General features: G+C 34.0%; 1 protein-coding gene across 1 annotated transcript in view; it reads left to right on the plus strand.

The window, feature by feature from the left end:
- LOC126851991 (lachesin-like) overlaps window positions 1-20,018 on the plus strand; it is a 203,055-nt gene that overhangs the window by 151,838 nt on the left and 31,199 nt on the right. Inside the window, exon 4 of the mRNA XM_050596420.1 lies at window positions 12,288-12,384. Coding sequence (XP_050452377.1) covers window positions 12,330-12,384 — 55 coding nt within the window. The 5' untranslated portion in view covers window positions 12,288-12,329. The remainder of the gene's footprint in view (window positions 1-12,287; window positions 12,385-20,018) is intronic.

Below are 20,018 nucleotides of genomic sequence, written 5' to 3' on the forward strand. Positions count from 1 at the left end.
GAATATTTAAGAAATATTGCGCGCTCTTTGTTACATCTCTCTCGCGGAAAAATCAGCCGGTTAATAATTGTCAGTATCGGACGTTTCATTTCGCGCGATATTTCAAGTTACAAGTGGCGTGGCGGGGGTATTTCATTCCGCGAATACAAACGTACGTCCCATTTCTCGTAAAAGCGAGATGCAAAGGGCACTCGGGGGAAAGGAAGGAGGGGTGGGGGGGGGGAAGGGATGCATTTTAGTTGTGTATTCGGAAATAGAAGAGGCGCGATGTCGAGGCGAGAGTAAATAGAGCGGCCTCGGTAACGTGCACGTTGAATGAAAAGATTTATTCGGCGTGGCGACCGTCACCTGTAGCCGTGTAGCTGAAATCTGCGCATCGACTTGTTTACATCGTACTATATTTTCGCGTTAATAAAAATTCTGCGAAATTAATGAAAACGTTGCAGCGCCTTCGTTGATGAATTCCGCGACTCGCTCCACGAGTTACGAGGATTAATCGGAAAAGAGGAAGGCTCCGAACGTTGCCATAAATCCAATATTGAAAGACACTCTCTGGGATGCGCTTATTTTCTGTATTTATTTATTATAAATTCATTAAATGATATTTTTTATTATTACAGTCACGAATATTTTATTTAATTGATTTGTCACGTTTACAATTTCTTTTTTTTTTTTTTTTTTTTTGGAAATGTGATCGTATATATAGACCAGGCTTTCCAATCTCTCATAAACTTTACACATCTTATTTTATATGGAGCGCTCAGCCTCCGATTGTTAAGCACATGCAGCTCTCGACTCGAGATTCTCCTTACTCTCGAGACTCTTTCGCCATCGCGCTCTTCAATTCCGGATGCAATTTTCCGTCCGATAGATCGCCGCTTATTTTCTTAGATTGCGCCGTTGGGTCACACCAGTTTGCGTCTCCGTGTTCGCCGACCGCGACAATGAACGAATTGCGTCAGGTTTTAAGACAATTCCGGAAATTCTCTCGATCCAGGAGTAGCATTACATTAGTTCACGCTTCGCGGAACGTAAACATCGCAATTATATTTGCAAATGTGATGTAAGCTGCATAATGTAAACAATAATATGACGATATCGCGAAATATTAATCGCAGATTGTGATCTCTGGAAATAGTATGACGTTAGATGTAACGAATTATAAGAAATAATATTGCAGATATCTGAGTCTTTGCAAATACGAGATGCGAAGAATAAAGGAAAAGTTTTGATTTATTTGAACGATCGAATTTAAAATTTTGTGTAAAAGTCTGTTTTCATGCGATATTAATCTTCAGCATATTTAAAAATATTTTTTATATCTCGTACTTTGTTCGCCAATTCTAAGAGTATATCAATTAATTATATGAGTCAATTTTATACAACAATGGATTATGGCAATTTATAATCGATTTTCATTAACTTCTTATCTTATGTTATCTTATGCTTTTTTTCAATTGGCTTCTAATAATCACACAATAGTAAATATTATATAATGTAGAAAAATATTATGTGGGTGGCAATTTTTAAATGTTGCTGCTACATATTACAATAATTATTTATACATACATACGATAATTGTGTAAGTAGATAAAATTCATCAATATTATGTAAAAAAGATGAAAAATGTGCAAATTGAAAATTTGCACACATTGCTTCCTCATTATTTTATTTCTCTCACAAAGCTTAAGCTCTTTAAAACAAGCAGTTTTTCATTTTGGCTTCTTCATAAAGAAAAATATTTAAAAATTCGCGAAAGTTAAAGCTTGCAGACATTTTTCAAAAAATTCTAAATTTTATAAAAAATGTATATTTTTATCAATCCTCACCAAATTCAATATCAAGCATCCTTTAATGATACTCTATTTATTTTAAAAAATGTAACTCGATATCTCAAAAATTGCAAAAGTTAGAGCGTGTCAGACATTTCTCAAAAAATTTAAAATTTTACAACAAATGAACCCTTTCACCAATTCTCACCAAATTCAATACCAATCATCTTTTAATGATATTTTATTTATGTAAAAAAATTTAATCCAATATTTCAAAATTTGCGAAAATTACAGCATGTACTGACATCTCTCAAAAATTCAAAATTTTATAAAAATGAATTCTTTCACCGATCCTCACTAAATTCAATCATTCTTTAATGATACTCTATTTATTTAAAAAAAAAATTTAATTCGATATTCTCAAAAATGAAAGTTAAAGCTTGCACAGACATTTTTCAAAAATTCAAAATTTTATAAAAATGAATATTTTTATCAATCCTCACCAAATTCAATATCAAGCATCCTTTAATAATACTCTATTTATTTTAAAAAATGTAACCCGATATCTCAAAAATTGCAAAGTTAGAGCGTGTACAGACATCTCTCAAAAATTTTAAATTTTACAAAAATGGACCCTTTCACCAATTCTCACCAAATTCAATACCAATCATCTTTTAATGATATTTTATTTATGTAAAAAATTTAATCCAATATTTCAAAATTTGCGAAAATTACAGCATGTACTGACATCTCTCAAAAAATTCAAAATTTTATAAAAATGAATTCTTTCCACCGATCCTCACTAAATTCAATCATTCTTTAATGATACTCTATTTATTTAAAAAAAAATTTAATTCGATATTCTCAAAAATGAAAGTTAAAGCTTGCACAGACATTTTTCAAAAAATTCAAAATTTTATAAAAATGAATATTTTTATCAATCCTCACCAAATTCAATATCAAGCATCCTTTAATAATACTCTATTTATTTTAAAAAATGTAACCCGATATCTCAAAAATTGCAAAAGTTAGAGCGTGTACAGACATCTCTCAAAAATTTTAAATTTTACAAAAATGGACCCTTTCACCAATTCTCACCAAATTCAATACCAATCATCTTTTAATGATATTTTATTTATGTAAAAAAATTTAATCCAATATTTCAAAATTTGCGAAAATTACAGCATGTACTGACATCTCTCAAAAATTCAAAATTTTATAAAAATGAATTCTTTCACCGATCCTCACTAAATTCAATCATTCTTTAATGATACTCTATTTATTTAAAAAAAATTTAATTCGATATTCTCAAAAATGAAAGTTAAAGCTTGCACAGACATTTTTCAAAAATTCTAAATTTTATAAAAATGAATATTTTTATCAATCCTCACCAAATTCAATATCAAGCATCCTTTAATAATACTCTATTTATTTTAAAAATGTAACCCGATATCTCAAAATTGCAAAAGTTAGAGCGTGTACAGACATCTCTCAAAAATTTAAAATTTTACAAAAAATGAACCCTTTCACTAATTCTCACCAAATTCAATACCAATCATCTTTTAATGATATTTTATTTATGTAAAAAATTTAATCCAATATTTCAAAATTTGCGAAAATTACAGCATGTACTGACATCTCTCAAAAATTCAAAATTTTATAAAAATGAATTCTTTCACCGATCCTCACCAAATTCAATCATTCTTTAATGATACTCTATTTATTTAAAAAAAAATTTAATTCGATATTCTCAAAAATGAAAGTTAAAGCTTGCAGACATTTTTCAAAAAATTCTAAATTTTATAAAAAATGTATATTTTTATCAATCCTCACCAAATTCAATATCAAGCATCCTTTAATGATACTCTATTTATTTTAAAAAATGTAACTCGATATCTCAAAAATTGCAAAAGTTAGAGCGTGTCAGACATTTCTCAAAAAATTTAAAATTTTACAACAAATGAACCCTTTCACCAATTCTCACCAAATTCAATACCAATCATCTTTTAATGATATTTTATTTATGTAAAAAAATTTAATCCAATATTTCAAAATTTGCGAAAATTACAGCATGTACTGACATCTCTCAAAAAATTCTATAAAATTTTATAAAAAATGAATTCTTTCATCGATTTCCTTACTAAATTTGATATAAACTATTATTAAAAAAAATTTAACTTCATATCTCAAAAATTGCGGAAGTTATAGAGACAATATACATTCCGTACATACATACATGCAAAAATTAAAAAAAAAATATACATTTAAAAGAAATATGATTTTTTGACGTTATGGAACATTCTAAACACATTGGCATAGAAAAAATTTTGTCACGAAAGTGTATAAAAAATTTTATAACGGGAAATTTTTTGTCTTTGCTGGACGCGTACCAATTTTGCTCGCACCATCGCACATCCATTATTTTCATACGATTATTTCGCACATGCTCGAAACTGGCGGCCTATGCGTTATTTCTCGCGGTGGACACCGAGCGTCGAGCTGACAGTGAGGGATTTTGGCGCATAGAAACGCGCGCGAAATCAAATTCGGTGGTTTTACCCTCGAAATTGGAGCCGTTTAATCGACGCCAAAGTGTCCGCGACAGAGCCTTTCCATTGTTATTTCGAATTGAATATACGCCGTTTTATGTCGCGACGCGACCTCGGTATGTCGACTGCAAAAATCTGCATGCGGCCATATCGAGTTGCATTTCGAATGGTTTGCATGGATTTGACTTCTTGCCTCCATTAAAAGATTAATGAATAATCGTCATAACGCGCTTTTCTTGAAAGAAATGGAAAAAAGCTATCGGGCGTGCTCGAAGTAGCAAGGCGCGAAATTATATTACACGAGTATAAAAGAGAACGCATGTGCAAAAAGAATTTGGATTACGTACAAACATTATCGTCCAAGTTTAATACGTAAGTTTGAAAAAAAAAAAAAAAAGAAAAAAGAAAGAATCGAGTAGCAAAAAGAGTCGCTTAATGAGTTAATCCGGTTGAACTTCGTTTGCTCCGTACAACCTTATTGAATTAGCCTCGGCTGGCGTATCCTGAGAGTGGCGTATCATCCCCCGAGAAAATCTCCCGGGCGAACAATATATGTATAATGGTACATAGCTCGGGAGAAATTAACTTGGGTGCTACGCGAAAGAGTTTCGATTCTACGCTGCATAATGCAGTTCGGGCCACGCGGTAGAAATTCCACGAGCCTTTCCGAACCCCCCCCCGTAGGGATTCTCCGCGTACTTCAAATTCTCCACAAACGAGTTGCTAAGCGCGGCTTAGCCGGCCCTTTATGCGGCTTGTGCATTATGAAGCCCCCCCTCCCCCTTCCCTCCACCACCCCCTCCCCAGCTGCACCTGCCGGCTCCCTGCTTTCGCCACCGCGAAACAGTCTTTCTCGATCGCGTTTCCTCTGCGAGATATCCGTGTCTCTCTTCCCTCTTCCCCTCCCTCCCTCCCCCTTCCCCGCCGTCATATTCATTAACGGCGGCCAAATGACACGGAATTGTGGCTAAAAGTGCGCATACTTTGCCGCGTAACAACGTTCGCCGTGGTACTTGAAGAGCACAGCTACCCCTTTATAACGCTCGTATGTATGGCGGGTGCCACTGAATGCGACACGTTGGCGCGCTGGAGCTTTTAAAAATATAATTGGCACGTCATGTGGAAGGCGAAAACACGAAACCTCGTTGTGACGCGAGAGAGTGCGCGCGCGAGACTTTTTTAATAATTACGCTGTTTTTATTACCTCACAATGCGCGCGCGCGGCATTAATGGCGACGAAATTACGACACGTATTAATCCGCACGAGATGACAAATATTGAAGGACGAGAGTAACGAGACCTGATAAAATATCAGTTCGAATAATAATAGCTAATGCAAAATTCTGCTCTAATGGCAGCGGGGTAATAAATTAAACCGCACAATGTATGCGAATTTCTTTGTTTGAGTTAAAAAAAATTTCTGCCAATATTTAAAAAAAAAACCTCCCGTTACCTTTCTATGTATAAAATGATATAAAATGATAATGCTTTAATGAAATCTATTTAATCATGTATTTGTGCAGCAAAGAGGATATAATGCAAAGAAAGGTTATAAAATAATTTTAAAACGATTGCGCGAATTTTATTACGATGATATTTAAAGCTAGATGTAAAATGTCCAATATTTGTATCACCTGATGAAGTTAGGTTTTACAGAACAAATAAATAACTAAAAGGCTAAGAGCATACGAGGATAGATTGAAAAGTTTTTGATCTGACTAAGAAAAATGTATTTTTTTTTTTCTTTCATTGAGCAAAATGAAATTTATTTCTCAACATAGTCTCTCCCTTCATCTTAATACATTTGATCCAATGTTTTTCTAGATCTTTCATTCCTTTAGTATAATAACGTTTGTTTAAACCCAAAAAATACTCATTAACGGCACTTATCACTTCAGCATTCGAAAATTTTTTCCTAGATAGTCATTTTTTTTTTTAATTTGGAAACAAGAAAAAGTCGCACGGGACCAAATCTAGGGAGTATGGCGGATGTGGAATTAATTCGTACTTCAGGTCGTAAGCAAACGCGTCACCCAACGCGCGCTCAGCTTTCTCATACCTAATTCCTCATGTAAAATGTTGTGCGCGCCTTTGTATGAGATACCAGCAGCCTGCGCTATCTCTCCCAAAGTTAATCGACGATTGTTTATTACGATTTGGTGAACATAATCGATCATCTCATCCGCTGTTGCGGTTTTTGCTCTTCCAGAGCGTTCCTCGTCGAAAATACTCCTTCTACTACGTTTGAACCCAGCAGCCCAGATTTTCACGATCGTAAATGAAGGAGCAGCATCTCCATACACGGAATCTAATTCAGCTTTGATTTCCATAAGAATTTTCTCTTTGAAATGAAGAAATTTTATCACGGCGCGATACTTCAATCTCTCCATTGTTGACAAACTGTCACTTTCAAAAGCTGTCAGAAACAAACCAATCGTTAAACTGTCATCAAGCTTAACTCTTTGTGTTTCTTTCCCTACCCTCTATTGGACAAGTATTGAAATTTGCTTGAAGTCTTGCTCTTTCTTCATCAGGTCGGAAACTTTTCAATCTACCCTCGTATACCGTGAATGGACATTCAGAGCGCAGGTGTCCATGTGCAGTGCCTAACGATCAAATTAATGTTTAAGGATTTATTTCGCGCGCACCTGTGTAGGGAGGTGCGGAAAGCAATTAAAGTGGCGCGCGCGGGTCGCCAATTTGTACGGTTTGCGTCGTTACGAAGGAATAAATCCCGGGAGCCGGGGGCTGTCGTTACTTGCGAAGATTAGATTAACCGTCTCTTCATTTCGAGCGGAGACAGTTATTACCGCCGCAGGGCGTCTCGTGTCGAGAATAATCGTCCGATCGCGCGCCTTCTTGTCTATAAACGTGAAACTTCCATCTCGCGCCTCTCCGTTCCCCTTCGCCCATCCATCGCGCCCAAGCTTACGGCCTTTATAGCTTACGATTAAAAGCGATGCTGTTTTCGAGTCGCGTCTGCATGTATACCGTCTCTCGATAGCAAGCAAACCATGTTAAATGCGAATGCGACTTATTCGTCTATCCGTTCTCGATGAATACTTATTCCGATGCGGAATATATAGAATCAAGTCTTTGAAATGCGTTATTATGTCAAGTACTCGCCATCTAGGAAATTATTATATAATTAAGCAATACTTAAGAAATAAAAATTTAATTGGTATAAATTAAGTATAATAAATTAAGTGTTATAAATAAATATAAATTTAATGAGTTGCTTTAATTGCCTCAGGATTTCCGACTCTATGTTTATACTATCTGAAAAATATAATATACTTTAAATAATATTTAAATGAAATATGTAATTATATATATTTATATGTGTGAGACTGTTACTAAAGAAAGGATGTGAAATAATTTTGAAATGATTAGAAATTTTGCAGGATAATAATTTAAAGTTAGATAAAAATCTAAAACAATCTATACTTAGAAATTAGACAATATTGAATATTATTTAAATAGATTTCATATTCACAGATAATGTTTTAAAGCATCAGAGTATCCGTGACTTTTTGAACAACGGAAGAGTATCCGGATGCGATATACATACGAAGATGTACGATAAGACACGAATCCATATTGGCAGCACTATTGTATACTTTCGCGGCGTTCCTGTCTCTATTAAACGCTGCCTCCAATCCTTTATTTGCAGTCGATCGTCAATTCGCGATTGTGCCAAAGGAATTGCTTTTCAGATGCGATCGCGATCGATTCGCGGATATATGAGAATTGTTTTAAAAAAAATTGCGATATTTTTCTTTCCAAGGACGTCCGTAGGATTTATTCAGAAGGAGGGGGGAAGGGGGGACATGACATGACATATAACGTCACTCACATTGATTGAAATAAATACTTTGATATTTATATATCTTTTAATATTAATATATTAAATATAATATATAATATAATAAAAAAATAATATAAAAATAATATAATAATATAAAAACACTATAATACAAAAATTAAAATATAATATAAAAAAAATAATGTAAAATAATATAATGAAAGAATTAAATATATAATAAAGAATTATTTAATATATAATAAAGAATTATGATTATAATTTTTTATTCATTTTCCAGGGGGCAGGGAAGGGAGTCACGTGCCCCTCCTTGCCTCTTCTTGCGGACGCCTTTGCATCTTTCATATCTTTTTTTCACATATTTTTTCCGACAATGTTTCACGCAAGCTTGTGCTTCAGGCAATCGAGCGTGATTAACTAATGGAATATGTATCTGTCTGGACCGGAGAGAACTCGTGTCTCTCTCTCTCTCTCTCTCTCTCTCTCTCTCTCTCTCTCTCTCTTTTCTTTTCTGTCGATGCACTCGTCAGCGGGAAACGCGGCGTCGCGTCGAGCGTACGCGTGCGACTTCTTATCATCGGGGCGCGTTCAATGCATAAAGCATAAAGTTCGTATCTCATGCATACATTCATAGAGCCGTCGGTGCGGCAGCGAGAGCGAGACGAAAGTCATAACTTACGATACGTCCCATACCTCCTCCCCCCCCCTTCTCTTCACCCCTCCCCCTCCCTTCCCCCCCCTTCCCTCCCTTCCCTGTGCACATCTCGTAACCATCGCTGCGAGAGGTATCGAGACACTCGCAAAATCAGCGAAGGGTAACTGTGGCACGTATGACGGCTGGCACACCCTCCGCTGGCGCAGGGTGTGCTCTTGGGTGCGCTCGAAATTCCATTTTCCAGCGAGAAAATTCCATTTTTCCATCGCATCTGTCCCTCTCGCTCGCTCTTCATCGATTCATTGAAAAATAGTCCACTTACCGCGGCCTCTTTTTGCAATAAATCAATCGCGCCTTTCCGACTGTGCCCCATAATCATCCCCTTCCGCTTCTCTCTCTCTCTCTCTCTTGATCCATCTTTCATTTTTCCTCGACCTAACATTCTTCCTTCGGGCTCACCTCGATGCACCGGCCCGAGGGGTCGGATTGTCTTCCGAGACCGGCCGCTGACAAATAGCGAATCGATCGTCGCAACCGCCACCGCCGCCATCCATCGGCTGTTATGCTATAAAGCTGCCGCAACAAAGCGTCGTTTTGATGCTTTATGGGCATCGCAGGCCGTTGGCGGGATGACGTTGTCGGGATGGATGTGCGCGGATGCGGCTTGGATTGGCCACGATGTTCGTTTAGGGGATGAAGCGCATCGCGTTTTCATGCAAACTCGACACGGACGACGGATTTCGCTCGCGTGTGTTGGACGCACAATAGAATTTTAAAGGCCTACCTAAAAATTGAGTCCCTTCTTGTCAATCTTGGAATGTCACGCTCCTGTAATTGACTGACATGTATTGTATGACGTATACGTGACATGTCACTTATTCTATATATAAAACCTATGTCTCAAAATATATTAAAGAAATATAATATATAATATATAATTCTAAAAGTAATATATAATTTAATTGTAGTTGAATTTAATATATAATTTAGTATAAATATATAATTTTTAAAGTTTTTCTAAATATGATAGAATCCATGAGAAAAAAAAAATGTAAATTGAAAATGCAAAATAATATAATTTTTTTTCTATAAATATATAAATACTTTTTTATCACAAAAAAGTTTGTAAAAGAAAATTTCTCTAATTTAAAATTATCTTTCTGATACACTTGAATTTTCAGTCTACAGATTAAAAAACTGAACGATAAAGGAAAATGTATAGACACTTATTCTTGTTTTCATTAATTATCATTATCAACATCTATTAATAGTTATTATTTGAAAGATGAGTTTGTGTTTGTGTGACTGAGATGAAGGATGGATGCATTTGTTTCTGCATTGTTCCGATTAGTACAACGTAGTTGCTACTTGCAGAAGGCTATAGTAAATCATAGATTGATTTGCGTTGGAAGCAGGTGCGGTCCTTGTAGGATCGATGGCCGCATCGACACTTTCTTTCATCACGTGACACGCGAGGGATAATAAAAATTCCTCATTCGCGGTTTTACATGGCGAAATGAGTTGGCCGATGTTCGAGATGAGAAAAAAATGTGCTCTTGCTTCAAAAAGAAACAGTTACATTGTCTTGTGTAAGGGTGAAAATTTCATTAAAAGTAAAGTATGCAAAAAAATTTCTTTATTATTAAAATTCATATTCAGATAATTTATATTGCATAAAAATATGTCAGTTTCTTATAATTGAAAAATAATTTTGACAATTAATATCAAATATTTGCGAGAGAAGGAAGATTTATTCATATTCATTTTTACTCGTCGGTAATTTTCTAATTTTAGTCATATATATGCAATTTTCTTAATTAAACATAGTTCAATTATAGTTGTCTAATTTCTAATAGTTATATATGTATATGTACAATTTTTTAATGCATATATCATTAAACAGATTTTTCTTATAAAATTGGAAAAGTTTAAGGCACGACATTGAAGTTATTCGACGTGGCGTTTACTTTTCTACCGCAGTGTTTGAAAAGTTCAAACAAACAGTAATCTGATAAAGGAAACTGCGGATTGTACTAGCATCATTCGACATCTACCCTGGAAAATACAGTTTTCTTACTTCAAAATTCTCTTTCAAAGAAAAACGAAGATTAAGTGCATCTTACTTTGCAGGCAACCTGTGCCTTCCTGAAAGCTTGCTATTATTTTGCTCGTACTATGTTTTTCGAGAATTTTTATTGCTGATAAAATAGACACATTTCTCTTTGAATATTTTTCTTGTGAAACATTTTTATCTCTCTTATCTCCATTTAAAACACATGCAGCCAACTTATGTTACTTCACGTAATTTTATATTTAATTTATATTTTTTATTTTATTATTATTAATTATTATTTTTATTTATTATTAATATTTCATTATTTAATTATTTATATTTTATTTTATTTTCTTCCTTTAATTATATTTCTTCACACTTTCTTAAATAGAATCATTGTATCATCACTGATTTAAGCAGTAATTTTAGTTATAAGTATAAATATTGTAAATAATAAAGTAAAAAAACAAACAAACATTTTTATCGATTTAATTTAAGAAAGCAGTTCCTCATATTCGTCCCCTTTTCCGTTTCAGAGAAATCTCCCCGATAATTTCTTGTCCCTTTATTTCTTTTGAGTCGGGAATTTCAAAGAGTCAAAGTTAGACATGCGGATATTTAATAAGCTCTTACGTTTCATTGTTTATTTGCGTCCGTTTATTGAAATCAAATCACGCGACGCCTTCACGATTTTCAGCGGCGTCGAAATCACGTCGAAGAATGCCTTTCTCTCGGCGTAACTCTAATTAGTGATAGGATATAACTATCACGAGATGATCATTAATTACAGTTGGCGAGCTCCTGGCGTTGCGGTTAGTTTGCTTCGAAGCTAGTTTCGATCTTTCTCACTCCGTCTCTTTCTCTCTTATACTACCCTCGCTCGCCCTTTTTTCACAAACCCTTCCACCTCCGCCAACGTCGAGAGCATCAAAAGAGTTAAGACGAAGGATAATTAAAATTGACGCGTTCCTTTTCTCTCTTTTATTAAGGAAACAGCAATGTTGAAGGCGGAAAGAAAGCGGAAGACGCGAATTATGGAGAAAAATAAATTTCTCCGCGGTGAAAACTCGAGCGAATCGCTGAGTCAGTTTGCCATGATCGCCAAACTAGCATACTCATCACCGTACAATCATGACCAATTTGCGCAAAGTACAAAGTCAATTAAATGAGATTGGCTCTTTCTCTGTGGCGAAATACTAGGTAAGAGAAATGCTGCGATGATCGTTGCATTTCTCGATAATGAGATATTTATTTATAACGTTTACTCTGCAAACATACGAATATAAACTTGAAGTACGAAGGCAGTTATTTAGATCCCTTTAATTTATCGACAAACATAAATAAGAATTTATATTTTGTGCATACACTTTTTCGCATATGAATGCGTTGAGTTGCTATATTTGCCGATGTATAAATATTTTCTGTACATTTTCAGATCTGGTGTCCCAAAGACTCATCAGAAAACTGATCGACTCTCATGGCAGCGCGGAAACTCGCAGCCCTCTTTGCCGCGCTCCTGCAACTGTGCTTATGTGAGTGAGTCTCTTTTTCTCTTTATATTTGCGCAACACAAACAAGTCTGAAATGTTTTATGAAAAGGTCCACTTATCCGAATAAGGTCGTTTCAAACGCGGTGACGTAACGGTGCACGTCAAATATAGATTGCAGGAGGATTCACGGAAAATTCAAGCTTTATAATTTTACGAAATTCATCATTATTTTCATTCACATTTAATACATAGATCAATTGCTCAAATTTTACGAAGTTAAATAAAATATTTGGAAAAAAAATAGAGAATGTGATATTTCCGCGTTTCGGCTGGCAAACAAAAAATTTCTAATCCGCTCGCAATGTTATTCGAACGTCAAGGTATTTCCGAACTCAAGCAGAGACTCGCGAAGGTTCTCATAAATCGATGAAGGAACCGGAAAGCCGGGAAGAAAGCAAAATTGACCGTCGTGGCAGCGATAAAGCCGCGTCATACTGTCGTGACGAGAGAAAGGACGAGATTGAAGAGTCAGGAAAAAGAATGAATCGAAGGAGCGATCGCACAGGCGTCGTCTTCAACCGCATGACTTTCATGAGGAAATTCTCCCATGTCGTATAACAACTTTTCTTTCCGCGATATTGTTTGTTCTGACAACGCGTATGCTGAACCGCGAGTTACATCGAAGCGGAAATAATACACGAATTTTTGTCGCGGAATGCGATGTAAATATGAAGATAGTTGTGGTTCGAAATAACAGAAAGAGAGAGAGAGAGAGAGAGAGAGAGAGAGAATATCATATATTTTGTAGAATGTTTGTGAGCCATCAATATTTCTATCATCTATACAGTCCTCAAATAAAAACAAAGTAATAGTAAATAAAAAAATAATTTTTAACACTAATTTATAAATTACGGATTTTCTAAAATTTTCTAAATCAAGACTTATGTAATGCACACCCAATGAATATAAATTTTATATCGATTTAAATTTATTTCTTAAATTTAAATTATTGTTAAGGGGTTACATACGTTTGACAGGCCTAAAATTAGATCGAAGTTAAACAAAATTTAACCTTGGGTAGAATTATATTTAAAAAAATGAAAATATATATGTCTTGTAAAGTAACGAGAATTTTGAGAATATTTTGCTAAAGTTTTAATAAAAAATATCAAAATTAAATATTTCCTGACAGCTATTTTCCCGAACGTATTTGTAAAAACTGTACTAGAGATATCTCTGCATCTCCCCCTCTCATTTGAAACAAAAAACAAAAATTTCCCGTTAAATTAGATGAATAAAACTAGTGCTTGTCATAGAATATTTCCGATTTATGGCTTAGTTTTTTTTATAAATGAAAAAAGGACCTATTTTTAGGTTGAAAACCACATTTTTTGTTATGAATTTTTTGAAAAATCAATATTTTCAAAATCGGCTATGACAAGCACTAATTTTATTCATCTAGTTTAAGGGAATTTTTATTTTTTATTTTAAATAAAAGAGGACGGAGCTATCTCTGGTACCGCAAAAGCTGTTTTTAAAAATATCGTTCGGGAAAATAGCTGCCAGGACCTCAATTTTTGATAAAACTTTTTATAAAAATTTTGGGGACATATTTTCAAAAGATTACTCTACAAGGCATGCATCTTCATTATTTCAATAAAACATAATTACACTCACAATAAAAATTTATTAATTTCCCTCTAGTTACAGATCTGTCAAATATCTGTAACCCCTTATAATACAATATCAATTCGTCTTTAGCTGACTTGTAAGTTTCAAGCATGCCATCCTCCATTTAAAGCTCACCCTACGTGTTATAATATAAATCCTATGCAATTCATTTTGAGGCCCTCCCATTTTCAGGCCTTAGGCCCTACGAGAGTAATCCATCCGTCCGTGTGCACTTTGCCCTAGTCGACCAAGTTCCATTGTAAACCGCGCTCGTAAGACGCAACGGATGTTACCTCGCTCGCTCGGCGAGAGAACGCCGTTCTCGCCAGCCCTGAATCTCTTAGCCTCGGTTATATCCGAGGCTGCGATGTGGCGCGGCGCCGCAACGACTCTACGAGGACGATACATCGTCGGGGGTAGACCCGGCGCGAGGGAGTTTGTAGAATCCACTTAATTCCACCGTGATTTACTCGGGCACACCGCGCGTGTCCACCCTCGCTCAACCCCCACCCCTCCTCCTCCTCCTCTCCTTCCTTCCCCGTCCCTACGGTGGGATGCAGCCACAGCCGCAATAAGTAACCGAGCCACGGGATTTTCGGGCCGATGGGAAACGTTACAGATTCGTCCGCCAACTCTTAAATGCATAGCGTATCGTGTTATTCTTTTCTTTTTTTTTTAAGAAATTTTCATTAATTATGTGTCATTTAATATGCATATATCGAAAGACTCATCTCCTTATTGCTCTTTTTTATTTATTTATTTATTTTTTTTTTTAATTATTTAAACAATTCTTTTCTACTCCTTCGATAGCCCGTTGTTCTGCAAGACATTGCTGTAAGTTTGTAAAGAGAAAGAATCGCAGATAGAAATCGCAACGACTTTCTTCGACTGAGCTTCTCTAAGTTGATCATATAATAGTATATATATATAAACGGGGAAAAAAAATCCGTGAGTATTATAGGACCGACTCTTTTGTTCGTCGGGAATTAAAAGGGAGGAGTCGCTTGAAGGGATTAGACAAGGCAGTAATTAATTTCGGCGCTTCTCGGTACTTCTTATATTTAAGCGGCGGTCTTATTATTGCTCCGCCGTTTTCTTTATTTCACTTCCGATACTTTGTTCCGTCCTCCGAGGGCAAAATCGTACGAAATGGTATTTCTTTAAATCGAGGGAATTTACGGGATTTTTCTGCGAAGTGTATTTTGACTCTGCCTGTAAGCTTTGTACCGCGATGTATACAGGGTGTCCTCCAGACCATCAATACAGCCCTTTTCTTTCAAAAACTAAGCATTTTAGAGAAAAACGTTTTGAACAAAAATTGTATGATTTTGAGGGGAACATAAGATGGTGTCACTGGTTTGATCTTGGATGGCATCGTTAAGATCAAGTCAAGGACACCTTTAATTTCTTAAATGGAAACCCCCATTTTTTATTGCATATTCTTGTAGCTTATCTCGAGAGCTTTTCAAAATACTATAATAAAGTATTTTTTCATTAAAAATTTTTTGAGTTATTTTGTATTATAATCTGACATATTTTAATATAAAATATAAAATATCTCGAAAATTATTTAGTGTTCGATAATTGTATCGTAATACTTTTATGTACAGAATAATAAGATGAATCAAATGGTGTACAGAAAATAATTGTTTTTAAAAAAATGTATGCAATTATTTGCAATATATTTTTTTATAACAATTATTTATTTTTTCTTTACACCATTTGATTAATCTTATTATTCTGTTCATAAAAGTATTACAATACAATTATTGAACACTAAATAATTTTCGAGATATTTTATATTTTATACTAAAATATGTCAGATTAAGACACAAAATAACTCAAAAAATTCTTAATGAAAAAATACTTTATTATAGTGTTTTGGAAAGCTCTCGACATAAGCTATAAGAATATGCAATAAAAAATAGGGGATTCCATTTAAGAAATTAAAGGTGTCCTTAGGACACCCTGTATATATAGTTAAAACGAAATCCGGAAGAGTCGCGTTTCTCTTAGTAGTCAATCTCAATACATAAGCCTTATAGCAGACAATTTTTTTAATATTCATGCTGTACGCGAGCGAGATTTTTTAAAATACTTTTTACTACAATAAACAACAATTGTTTGAATAGGAAATTGCACCTTGTACGATTGCAGATGATTAACGATAATATTTTTATGTAAGAATAATAAAATGAATCAAATGTAAAGAAAAAATAAATAATTATAAAAATATATTGCAAATAATTGCATATTTTTTTTAAAAAACAATTATTTTCTGTACACCATTTGATTTATATTATTATTCTGTACATAAAAGTATTACAATACAATTATCAAAAACTAAATAATTTTCGAGATATTTTATATTTTATATTAAAATACGTCAGATTAAGATACAAAATAACTCAAAAAATTCTTAATAAAAAAGTATTTTATTATAGTGTTTTGGAAAGCTCTCGACATAAGCTATAAGAATATGCAATAAAAAATGGGAGTTTCCATTTAAGAAATTAAAGGTGTCCTTGACTTGACCTTAACGATGCCATCCAAGGTCAAACCAATGACACCATCTTATGGTCTCCTCAAAACCATACAATTTTTGTTCAAAACGTTTTTCTCTAAAATGCTTAGTTTTTGAAAAAAAAGGGGTGTACGGGTGGTCTAGGACACCCTGTATATATTATATTTTATATATATCATATATATTATATATTATATATAGTATATATATATATATATATATATATATATATATTTTGTTCTTTAACGTACAATGGGGGAAAATAACGCGATCAACATTTTTTTATGCGTATCTGCGACGGGGAGTTCGGCGCGATGTCGTTACATTTTGCAGTTTTTTCCGATTTACTTTATTACCTACATTTTTGTCTATGGAAACGCTAATTAACGATACATCGTACTGAAAGCGCGAATACATGCCACAAAAATGTGGCAGATGCGTTCGTAAACTCGATTACGCGTTAACATAATAATTAAAAAATGCGGGCTTTAATGCACTCGCCTAATAGCACGATCTGAAATAGTGATATTTTTTTTCGTTTTTTTTTTTTTTATATGTACATCTAAAATTATCTTATAGTCCTGCGCTTCTCCCTTAATTTCAGAATGCTCTTGATATAATCAATCTAGCTTTAAAAAAAAGTTGTTACATTATATTTATTAGAATTTAATTCGAAATAAAATAGATAAATATTATTTCACAATTCAGTAATATTATTTTATGCATGAAATAAAAAATTGCATATATTCGTCAATATTTTCTTCCGTTTTTAAATCACACAGTGACATCGATTATTCTTACTCCAATGTATAAACACACATTATTCCATGGAATTTTTCATAGGTTTTTAATATATGTATGTCAAAATGTCTGATATCTACATTTTAACTGAGAGAGAAGCTTCGGTTTATTTTGTCATAAATTCATTGAAAAAGAAATTAGATAAATCTGATTTCTTCTCGTCCGTCCATCGTTTGATGGATAAAAAATCTTATTACCAATATTTTGGATTGTATAATTTTCACTAATATGCGTAATATAAAAAATATATTACATTTTTTTTTTACTTTTTTTTTCACAAATATAGAAACAAGCATCCATATTTATAACAATTTTATTTTCTAAATAACGCGATGTAAATCAAGCCTGTTCTTAGATATCTTTCGTAAAACTTCTCCGTCAGAAAATCAGCAACCGTTCGTATCCTCGTCAATGATCGACATTCGTCGCGCGTTTCCCGCCGAAGATTTACGAGCTCCTTGAGTTTGCAAAAATCTTTTATATCGGTTTTCGGCTTCGGTAAGGCTCTCTTCTCAGGTCGCGTGAAAAGGGGCGCCGCTTCAATCCGCTGCTCCATCTTCATCGGCGATCGATGACGCTGATGACACGCGGGAGAGAGAGTGCCAGCTTCCATTTTCAATATCGCGTCGACAGCCCACACCTTCGCGGGATCCTCGTCTTCATGGCGCGGATCCCGCGAGTCTCGAGTGTATGTCACTGCTCGCGACGTTATCAAGGATTCGCCGGTTACCGCATCGATTTCTAAGCGGATATACCTATTGAAATGCAATAAGCTGGATCCAAGTCAAATATCTCAACTGTCGCGTCGCTAGAAAAGATACATTGTCTCGTCATTCAATTCACTCTCTTGTGTAGCTAGAAGCAATCTTATTATTCCACACAATCATTATTCTCCATCGTCAAGAATATATTTTTAATTTAATATTTAATTTAATATATTTAATATATTTAATATATTTAATATATTTAATTTATTTAATATATTTAATATATTTAATATATTTAATATATTTAATATATTTAATATATTTAATATATTTAATATATTTAATATATTTAATATATTAAATATATTTAATATATTAAATATATTTTAATTTAATATTTAATTTAATAAGTTCAAAATTATCTCTATATTGATAAAAAGAAATATTTATTATGCAATTATGAAATTAAATAAAAATGTTTATAAAAATCATGAACCCACAAGGATTAATAGATTAATTCTCCGAGTATTAATTCTCTCAATACTTTAATGATTGATTCTTGAATAGAGATATAGCTAATTTTTATTAAAAATTTCATATGGGGCTGGATTTTGTTTACGTAAATTTCTTTCTGAATTTATCGATGATGCATCCGCACATATTGCAGTTCAATATGTTTGTAATTGAATTTCGCGAGACACGTAACTCTCATAAAACAGCAGCGCGATAAGTTACGCACATAAACGTCCAACGTTTTCATTACGGAAGCTTTACCCTTTATCAAACTTCCAAGCATTCAAAAAAGCGTAAGAAATAAAGCTAAATATTCCCACCCTAACATACCACCGTACGTCACATTCATTGTTAAAGGCAATTTAATATATTTTCATTATATTTAATATATTTTTAATTTAATATTTAATTTAATAAGTTCAAAATTATCTCTATATTGATAAAAAGAAATATTTATTATGCAATTATGAAATTAAATAAAAATGTTTATAAAAATCATGAACCCACAATAGAGATTTTTAATTTTTACATTAAATATTAATTTTCTCGACGCACATTTTTTTATTATTACGCTATTAAAGATACGCTATTAAAAATAAAATACAAAATAAAGACTAAAATAAAAATAAAGTACGCAGTGTCAACATCTGATTTTTTAATATTCGCGACAAACATGCTAAGATATAAAATGTATTTTCCATGTTACGTCGCGACGACGTAGAAGCCAAGTTGGCCGGGGGACGTGTATGTAATCCGTGTAATCCGTCAAGCAGGTGGACGTAACTGGCGCCGTACGATATGGGCAAAGTTTGTCGCGGACCGTCCGACACCGGCCGGCACCGGAATAATTGAAAATGTCATGACAATTGCACTGAATGCCGCTGTAACTCCGTTGACTAATGCAAATGGGTATATTCAAATTCTATCAGAGAATTAATAATTCGGCCGTATCGACCAGCGGCAACGGGCAATACCAACATATCATCTTGTCAAACTTAACAGCGGCGATATTATATTGTTCAGGTTATTAATGCCATCATCAAACTTGGAAAACATTTTCCATTCGATTCCCGATCAGTCTTGTTTCAGTTCGCTATCTTATGCTTTACTTGAATCCTTTTGATTAATCCTTCCGGTTATTTGATATTTAATACTAAATAGCTTGGAAGGAATGTGGTGAGGGAAGAAGTGAGTTTTGCTTGAATTTAAAAGGCGATAAACTCTCGTTATTTAATCGTGCAAGTTTAATCGACTGAAAATACCTTGTTTTTGATTTCTTACACAAAGTTCGACCATTATCCCTCTCAACTTCGCGAGCAAATCCATTTTACGTTGATCAAAATATTTATTATTAAAATGATGCTTGGAGATTTTCCGGAATGCATCGTCGAGCTCTGTGTACGCGAAGCTCGAATGCTTCCTCGCGGAGAATGTATCGGCTCCACGTCACAGAGTTGCAT

The sequence above is a fragment of the Cataglyphis hispanica genome, chromosome 9 (genome assembly GCF_021464435.1).
Source record: "Cataglyphis hispanica isolate Lineage 1 chromosome 9, ULB_Chis1_1.0, whole genome shotgun sequence".
NCBI lineage: Eukaryota > Metazoa > Arthropoda > Insecta > Hymenoptera > Formicidae > Cataglyphis > Cataglyphis hispanica.